A 10,307-nucleotide genomic window follows, 5' to 3' on the forward strand; every position below is an offset into this window, starting at 1 on the left:
ATTCCATCACCCATACAAGGTGCAAGACTGGTTTGAATAAGAGATTTGGTATTATAATGGCTCAGTAGTAATCTTCGCATTACAAGTAACTCCAGTGTTTGTGTGCTTTTTACTTGTACAATGAAAAGCCTTTTTCAACATATAAGTCAATTTTTTAAATAAACTGCCATTTTAATCTAAAATAAAATATACAGCTAATTACTGTAATCAAATAATTAAACCCTTGAATTGCCACTACATTATTCGGTATTGCAAGCATCATTTGAAGAAAAAATCAATCAGTAAATAAAAGAAATTGAGTGTATTTTTTAAAAAATAAATAATTTTTGAAAAAAGGGTTTTATATGTGGCTTGTGTCTGCTTGTGGTGTTTTTGACCTTGTTTGCCTGTGGTGTTGACAGCGTGTATTGCCTAAGTTTAGCTATCTTTTTTCATTCATTTGCCATGCAAAGCTTGTAAGCACTTTGTTGTAGCTTGGGCTAGACTGATTCCTTCTCTACCTGTTGTTGTTTTAACTGTTAAAAAAATTATTTCCTGAATTTGTTTTCTATTATAGTCCAACCTATTTACTGTTTGTTGCTTTTTTTTTCCCCTTCTCTTTTTAAAGGCTTTTCACATTTGCATTATTTAAACCAGCTATTTGTTTACCATGCAAACGGCCTGTCTGGGCATACAGGTCTGAATGTCACACTGAAAACTATAAACATGTCGAGAGTAAATTTATATTATTTATATTACTATATTATATTATATAGGCTTAATGTACTCAAGGTTGCCATGATTAGTTCATGTCTGAGATGTGTGTGCATGGTCCATCCTTGCGATGGGTGAATTTTCACTAAAAGTCACTAAGCTGAAGTTCAAGTCAAGGCTCTAGTGATGCACTTTAGTTTACACACACTTATCAACCTTATCACGTTGCTTCCAGTATCTGTATGTATAAACTATTCAGTGTTCCACATACTGGACGTTTGTAGCTACACACATAGAATCTACAAGGTTAATGATCTACAAGGTTCACTGATTAGAATGCTAATCAAAGCATAGTTTCAGAAAATACTTTATTAATCTCCAGCTGGAGAAATTAGGGTGCATATTTAATACCTTCATTCAAAATGAGCAGTTAATTGAACATGAATCTTTCACTCAAAATAAATGTATGTAAGAAAAATAAAGCCATCTTTTTCACCCTCTTCCATTTCTACATTTTTTTTAAAGAGAAAAAAAACTATAATCTAAACCTCTTGTGTTTTCCTACCCTGAACTTTGAGGATGCACAAGGACATGTACATTTCCCTTTATTTCCATGGTTTTTGGTTTTGTTCAAATTAGGAGACTGAATAAAACAGTGTGTCTTAGCAAACGTCAAAATGGAAATGAGTTTGTCATCTGATTTTCACCATCCCAATGTCAACAAACTCAATATGAGGACTGGTTTGCATTGAGCATTTCTTTTTTATAAAGGCACAGTAGCATTTAAAGCCTTTTAGAAAAGTGAAGACTAGAGGCAGTCTCCAGAAGATAAACATACAGAGCTACTGAAGAAATAACAGTTTTCACGTTCTTACACTGCAGGTATGCTTTGATGTCACATTTTTCCCTTTATAGTTAACATTGCTTGACTGGTTTAATGCTTTTTCTCTCATTTTGCCTGTTGTACTAATATATTGATAATAACATGCTGGAAAACAACATGTATTCTGTTGTATGGTTGCAGTGTTATATTGATTTGATGGTATACCTTAGTTTCAACAGTGTTATTATAACATTCTGTTATTCTGTAACATTATATATATATATATATAATGTTACAGAATAACAGAATGTTATACAATAAATAGTATATAGAATTTTAGATAATCGGCATGTCTCCTTATTGTAAACTTCACCATCTCTATTATAACTATTATACTTTTTTTAAATAAGATTTTTTTTATCTGTTTATTATTAGACTGCTGTGGGGTGCCCACTAAACAAAGTCCCTGAATTCCAGAATGAGCTGTTACTATAGAAACAATAATGTATTAAGGTCAAGTTCAAGTGGGCATTATTGTCATTCCTCGTTATTGCTTGTATACATTGGAAAGAAATGTTGTTTCTCCAGGACTGTGGTGCAACACAGAGCTGTGTCTAGCAGTGTAACAGCAATAAATGTAGGCAGAAAAGAAGCTCCAGTTGCGCCAGTACCTTCTGCCAGTATGTTCACTGGGTGAAGAGTCCATTAGAGGGGTTAAAGGTCGTCCACAATGCAAGTATCTTTGCAGATGCAGCAGTTGTTGTAAGAGATGTTGATGGTGGGTTGAGAGTCCTCAATGGTCTTTTCAGCTGTTCTCACAATTTGCTGTAGGGTCTTGAGATCCAAAACTGCCCAGTTCCTGTACCAAACAGTGACACAGCTTGACAGGATGCTCTCTATTGGCCCTCTGTAGAAGGTGGTAAGGATGAGATGTTGGCTGTCTTTAACCTCCATAGGAAGTGGAGATGTTGCTGGGCCTTCTTGGCTAAGCAGGTGATAAGAGATAGTTTGATATCGCTACACCATTCTGCGAGATGACAATAACCGGCCGCTCAAAGCATTTCATGATGATTGGTGGCTATCTTGAAGTACAGAGCAACAATTACTTGGCTCAGGGAGATGTTAAAGATGTTGACATTTAAAAGCTAAAGGCTGCCAACAGGTGATACTGAAATGTACTGAAGAAACAGCACATCTTCACATTCATTGCTGGATAGTTGTCTTTATTCTTCTCATTGCTTAATTAGTTAGGTCGGATGGTTCTCGCACTCTGTGATTTGTCTTTAAATCTGTTTTGCCTGGCAGGATGAAAAGCATCAGGAAAATTATGCATTCTGAAATGTAACATTCTTTTCAAAATTCAAAGAAAATGGTATGTCTAGTGAAGGCTCATAACAACACCCTGAATAAGTCAGTTTAAACATATAGTGGCAGCTTCTTAAAATGAAGAACTGAACCTTGGAGGACATTTCATGTGTTCTTCGGTTGGACTGTGAGTTTATGCTTCTGAACACAGAGAACTATCATGATGCATATCTCAACTCATTTTTGGTCATTTGGACAATTATTGTTTGTCTGATTCGTCACCAAATTCATCCCAGTGTGATCAGTATGCTCATGTTAAGCACTATCTTTATAAAAATGTGCACGTGTTCGAGCAAAATTTCACCTTTGAACCTTTTGAATTTTGTCTTTATTTACTGTGTTCATTGTTTTAGTACATCCGTGGAACTCATCCATCATGAAGCTGAATCATTTTCTTCTGCTGTGTCTCACTGGTAAGAGCACAATCATTCACTTTTGCGTTCATGCTTTTTTCAACAATTAATTGGCTTATTTTTGGGCTCACTGAAGAAAAACAGACTATGAAGAGTCATTTGAGAGAATTTTAAACAGTACTGGCTAATTCGTTAAAAAAAAAAAAAAAAAAAAAAACAAGCAAAAACAAAAACATCTATTATTTACTTCACAGAAAAAAAACACGTTATTATTTTTACTTATTTCTGTAATCGTAAAATTTGTGCAGCCCAAAGTCTCATGTTGGGTTCAGGTCTTTTTTTCTCTTTAATTTTTCACACCCGTATTAAACAGGAGTAATTTAAATAAATTTATTATTCAAAAAGTCAACATTTGATTCGCCATGTAGAGACGGGGCTATAGTATTCCAACTCCTCTATCTGTGCTTGAGGGTTGCATATTAATAACAGTACTGGAATGTAGGTCTGGAGCACCGAATTGTATGTTTTTGACATTATATGGCCAAAAGTATGTGGACACCCGACCATTATTCCTCTATGTACAGCTAGGTCCATAAGTATTCGGACAGGTACACCACTGCAATGGATTTAAAATTAAGCAATCAAGATGTGATTAAAGTGTAGACTTTCAGCCATAATTCAAGGTGTTTAACAAAAATATTACATTAACCATATAAGAATAATTTCCTATAATAATTTGCTATAGAGTCCCTATATTTGAGCCTATTTTCACAGGCTCAGAAGCAATTGGACAATCAATCATAAATATTTGGATTGTTTTAATACTTGGATGCAAAAGCTTTACTGCCTGTAACCCGGACCCCATAGACATCACTAAATGCTGAGTTTCTATTCCTTGAGATGCTTTGCCAGGTCTTTATCGCAGCTGCCTTCAGTTGCTGCTTGTTCGGGGGCCTTTTTGCCTTCAGTTTTGTCTCCATTAAGTGAAAAGCATGCTCAATTGGGTTTAGGTCATCGGACATTTAAGTACATTTCATTTCTTTGCCTTAAGAAGCTCTTGGGTTGCTATCGCAGTATGTTTTGGGTCACAACCCATCTGTACTGTGAAGGTCCTCCTATCAGTTTTGCAGCATTTGGCTGAATTTGAGGAGAACGTCTAGCTCTATATGCTTCCAAATTCATCCAGCTACTTCTGTCAACAGTCACACAATCAATAAACCTCAGTAACCCAGTTCCACTGGCAGCCCTACATGCCACTGCCATAACACTTCCTCCACATGTTTGACAGATGATGTGGCATGCTTTGGATAATGAACCATTCCTTTCCGTCTCCTTACTCTACTCTTCCATCATTTTGGTACAAGTTAATCTTGCACCAGAACTGGGCAAGGTTTGTTTTATAGGTTTTTTGTTTGTTTGTTTGTTTGTTTGTTTTTTAAAGTCTAATCTGCCCTTTCTAAGGAGCATTACCTGGACTGTTAATCATCCGAGGCTGGGTCCAGATTCTTCTCCAGCAAAAACCTTTTTAAAACTTACTTCTAAATAGACTGTTTCCATGCATTATTTTCTTGCATGTGAGCACTAACTGCTTTAAAAATGTGAAAACTGACAAAAAGTTGGATTTATCATAAAATTGCAGTAGATGAGATCACTGTTTACAGGACTACCACACTCATAAACTATAAAACTTATTGGCTATCTAACACGAGACTAGGCTAGTTTGTATTGCTAGCCAAGGGGAGGTACAACTTGTATCTGTTTAGCGGGCTACAGTGCCATGCATAGTACGTTAGCTGTCCTTAGGCTCTGCTCATATCATGTTCATGTGACTTGGAAGAATATAGACATTTACACACCTTCTTTTCCTGCCTCAGCATGAGAGGACTTTAGTGTTTCAGTTTCAACCCCTTAAAAAAAATATCAGGGTACATCCTTTAAAAAAATGTACGTGTTCAGTTATTGTTATTTTCCCCCATTGTACATATGGATGCGATTATCAGATGTGCACATACTTTTGCCCATGTACTTTGATCATTACATCATCAAGAAAATCTCAACTGTCCATTGTTGTTTTTTGTTGTTTTTTTTAACATCAAATTCAACAGGTTTTGTCTCAATCACCCTGCAAGATGACCGCCATCAATATTATTTGATCAAAAATCTAGCGACATGGTCAGATGCGCAAAGTTATTGCAAGAGCAATTATGACAATTTAGCTACAGTGCAGACTGACGATGACTGGGAAAGGTTCAATATTGAGGCAGAAAGTAAAGGTGTGCCAGCGACTGGCTGGATCGGACTGTACAACAATGTCAACACCTGGTACTTGATCAATAATGGCATTGGGGTGTATATCAGTCGATCATTTTGGGCTCCTGGACAGCCTGATAATGCTGGTGGGAATCAAGCCTGTGGTGCAATAAACGCAAGTGGATACTGGCTCGATTATTACTGCGGTGATCAGAAACCCTTCATATGTTACGATGGTAAGCTAACATCTGGATTTTGATTTACTTCATTAGTATCTAAATCCAATCGTCTTTGTTTATATTTACCTGTGTTTCATCCTAATTAAAAAAGAGAAGGTTACATATATAGCTGTGGTTCCATGCCTAAGTAGAGGTCAGGCCATGCTGGGTTTTTGTGAAACCAGTCGAGTATTCCCATGTTCTTGTGTTCCTTGTGAGACATCTCATGACCTATAAAAGGTCCCCACTATCTCACGCTTATCCTGGGTGACCTAGATGGACTAGTGGTCCACTTAATTGTAGAGCCACAATACATAACCATCTGTTCTCCCATCTTCTGTTCTTCCTTCAGAGCTAGTAGAGGTCATGTATGTCATCACAAGGATTCGTACAGATCCAGACTGTAACAGACAGCCTTCATACATACTGCTGATCCAGTAGTTTATTTAGGATGACAATCATTCAAAGTGTTGATACTGATCCCTGTTATGGATGCGAATCACTCTCATTCACTGATTCTGTTCTGAAAAGTTCTGATGTTGATGGTCGGGCTAGTTGTAGGCCAGTGAAATCTTACTTTTTCTCCATGCAGCAAAACCATCCAATACATTCTCCACTGTTTATTGGAATATATAATACGATTATAATGATGACCTCACATTTGAAAAGATTCTGTATCTGTGCTGAAGTCTTGCTAACTAATGAAAGAGGGGATGAGTGTAACCAATGTCATGAAATAGCCAGTATGGCATGCTGCTTGAGCTTTCATAAAACCATGTTGTCTTTCACTTCAGTCAGTTATTTGTAATTTTACTATTTCACAGCTATCCAAGGGTTTGTTGCTGTCAATTCTAGCATGTATACCTTTGGACAAACTCTTTGGTACTGCCAAACACATCACAAAGATATTGCCAGCCCATTAAATGAAACACAGAACAATGAGTTACAGCAGTTGGCGATGCTCCAGGGCACTTCTTGGATTGGCCTATTTAGGTCGACTTGGAAATGGTCGGACTCAACTACACCGACAACTCTCCGGTGGGCGCCTGGCTTTCCAAATAATGTTGATCACAATGACAACTGTGCTTCAGCTAATAACAGCCTGATAGTGGATAGACAATGCAACAGCCAATTCTATTTCTTCTGCCACACAAGTGAGTTTTTTGGTTTTTAGTTACTGTTACATGTCCTTTGTGACAGCCATAAAGCATCAGGTCTAAAATCACCCACAAAAAAAGGAATGAATAATCCTACATTTGTCTTTTTTGCTGTCCACTGTGTCTTCTACAGAGTATATACAGAAAACTCAAACACTGAAACTGAAGATTAAAGGAGACAAGAGTGTGTTTGATCCTGCTGTTCAGTCAGCCATTTTACAGCAGGTAAGTCACTCAAAGTTTTAAACTGTTACTAGATTAAAAACAAAGTACTTTTTTTGATAAATCAGTTTAACACCAGGCTAAATGGTGAAATTAAAAGTCAAGAACATGCTTAACTGATTTTTTTTTTTTTAATCAGTTGAAGCTTAACAGTAACAGAATAGGACAATTTTCCCCAAAAAAGTGAAACCATCCATCCATCCATCTTCAACCGCTTTATCCTTTTCAGGGTCATGGGGAAACCTGGAGCCTATCCCAGGGATCATCGGGCACAAGGCAGGGTACACCCTGGACAGGGTGCCAGCCCATCGTAGGGCACACAATCACACACACATTCACACACTATGGACACTTTAGACACGCCAACCATGCATGTTTTTGGACTGGTGCACAGCACAGAGCCACAGGAATCGAACCCCAACCCTGGCAGTGTGAGGTGAACATGCTTACCACTAAGCCACCATGCGCCCCCAGATTGACACTAGTACAAGGTTAAAACAGTTTTCTCTTTGAAATATAACAGGAAACTATTCCTTAGTCCTCAGTAATATCCAGAGGCCACACTATAAATTAGAATTACTGTGGTTAAAGATATAATACAACCCCAATTCTGTGTAAAATGTAAATAAATGTAAATAAAAACAGAACGCAGTGATTTGCAAATCTCATAAACCCGTATGTTATTCACAGTAGAACATAGAAAACATATCAAATGTTTAAACTGAGGAAATGTACCATTTTAAGAAAAAAATAAGGTACTTTTGAAATTCATGGCCATAACACGTCTCAAAAAAGTTGGGAGGGAAGCAACAAAAGACTGGAATAGTAAGTGTTTTTTTCTTAAAATAGTACATTTCCTCAGTTTAAAGATTTGATATGTTTTCTATGTTGTGGTATGTCTGTAAGACAAGCTGGTTCCTGCTGTCACTTACATTACAGCAGCTATAAACAGTTGTTCCCTCACCAGTGTCACTTTTTTCCCCAAACTTTTTTTTTAATTAGGAAAAATAGCTAAAGTCGGGCACACGGTGGCTCAGTGGTTAGCACGTTCACCTCACACCTCCAGGATCCGGGGTTCAATTCACACCGTGGCCCTGTGTGTGCGGAGTTTGCATGTTCTCCCCATGCTGCGGTAGTTTCCTCTGGGTACTCCGGTTTCCTCTCCCAGTCCAAAGACATGCATGGTAGGCTGATTGGCGTCTCTAAAGTGTCCGTAGTGTATGAACGGGTGTGTGAGTGTGTATGTGATTGTGCCCTGCGATGGACTGGCAACCTTTCCAGGGTGTACCCCGCCTTGTGCCCGATGCTCCCTGGGATAGGCTCCAGGTTCCCCCGCGACCCTGAAGAAGGAGTAAGTGGTAGAAGATGGATGGATGGATGAAAATAGCTAAAGTCCTGAAGACTTTCCTGTGAATTAGTTGTTAGCATAGAAATGATCATGTATTACAAGTAGGCCATTAATATAAACATGCAATTTGAATTACACTTGAAACCTAATCACCTTCTTCTGACTGATTCAACAGCTCTGCTATAAATGAAAATAATAGAGGTTGTCTTACTTAGCAGTTCTGATTAAAAATATTTAAAATCCTATTTCTGTTCTTCAGCTCACATTGAAACTGAATGACCATGGCCTATCGAGGGATACACAAGTGGCCTGGAAGGTGCAACAAGATGGAAGCATCTTTTACAAGAAAAGCAAAGATGACCTGTAAACAAAACTCTCACATACTTCTCAGCCTATAACTTTAAAATTCTGTGTCAAGTTCTGTTGTGGGACATTTTCATGTAAAAGGCCCATAAATTAAATTCAATTTCAATTCAATCTTATTTGTATAGAGATTTTAACAACAGACCAAAATCGAGAAGTAGATTAATACTTAGGTCTATGATCATGTTAAGATGAACAGACTCATAAAGGGACCATATAAAACACAGCAGCACAACTACAATATACGTACTACAAAAATTACATTGTTAGGGCCAAGCATTCAGAGTTCAAGCCATGAATGTTTTGAAGCTTGCTCTGGATGTTTTCATCAGAACTTTAGTTGGGGATTTACTTCATATCAATGGTAATTAAGTGTCAGACTGGAAAAGAGTTGCTGTTCCTCAATTGATAGTTAACTTGAATGCATATGAACAAGGGCATTCAAATTAAAAGCACACAAAGTACAAAATATAGATTTTTATTACTAAATAATACATATATATATATATATATATATATATATATATATATATATATATATATATATATATATATATATATATATATATATATATATATATATATTCTCTTGATAGATAGGTTCATTCTGTATAATGGGGTTTTTTTCCACAATGGATGCCAAGGAAGCATGCGTTAACCTTGATCCTCTTCAGTTAGTGGGAATTGGCAGGTGTTGACATCTGTTTACATCGGCTCCCCCTTTACCCTAACAACAGAAGGTAAAGTGACTTATGTCATGTAATTACTCAGTTACCTATTAATCTTTTTCATTTCTATCAACTTGTTTGTTCTGGACATTATACTATGTTTATACTGTAAGCTTGTGCTATATAATATGCTTATGTGGAATAATGAAGAAATTAAGGGGGGGAATTACGGGCATCTGCATTGTAAAAGATCTTTAAAATACTTTCATATGTGTATATTCATACAAACACAGTCCTTTCCTAGAAATGTATAGAATAAAGAAGATGGTACTGTAGTTATTGCAAACTTTTACTGCTAATAAAATCTCATATGCAATGTTGTGACGTTTTTAATAAATGAGAAAATCATTTTCATATTTTTCAGCTTAAACTGGGTGCAGTGTAGACATTAGTCTTAGGTAATGAATGAAAAATGTAAACCTTGTGTGATTTTCTTTATTTGATTCAAATTATGCATTCACTTTTTAATGTATTCGCAATAAACATAATTTACTGTCATTAATTATTTGACCGATGGAAGAATAAAATATGTTTGTGACTAAAATTTTGCTGCCTATGTTTGTTTCTGAATGTTTAAAATGATGGCTGTTTTGATCACATGTATCACACAGGCCTACAGTTATTAATTTAGTTATTGCTCCATTTATCTCTCAGACAACAATAGGTTAACGGTCATTAATTGATTTTAGTAAGCTGTTGGCTGAAATATTTGTTTATTTAAATACCGTTCATTATTTGAATATATGTTATATGAATTAAACTTGAAAAAAATGCACTGGATGATACG

The 10,307-nt window shown here is 36.5% G+C and overlaps 1 protein-coding gene across 1 annotated transcript; it reads left to right on the plus strand.

Annotated features, from left to right (window-relative positions):
• Nucleotides 1-1,429: 1,429 nt before the first annotated feature.
• Nucleotides 1,430-9,269, plus strand: LOC108260640 (macrophage mannose receptor 1). Its single transcript, XM_017461059.3, has 6 exons — nucleotides 1,430-1,575; nucleotides 3,235-3,294; nucleotides 5,340-5,720; nucleotides 6,527-6,856; nucleotides 6,993-7,084; nucleotides 8,689-9,269. Exons 2-6 carry the CDS (start codon nucleotides 3,258-3,260, stop codon nucleotides 8,794-8,796), a joined length of 948 nt encoding a protein of 315 aa, XP_017316548.1. The 5' UTR covers nucleotides 1,430-1,575; nucleotides 3,235-3,257; the 3' UTR covers nucleotides 8,797-9,269.
• Nucleotides 9,270-10,307: the final 1,038 nt, after the last annotated feature.

The sequence above is a fragment of the Ictalurus punctatus genome, chromosome 29 (genome assembly GCF_001660625.3).
Source record: "Ictalurus punctatus breed USDA103 chromosome 29, Coco_2.0, whole genome shotgun sequence".
NCBI lineage: Eukaryota > Metazoa > Chordata > Actinopteri > Siluriformes > Ictaluridae > Ictalurus > Ictalurus punctatus.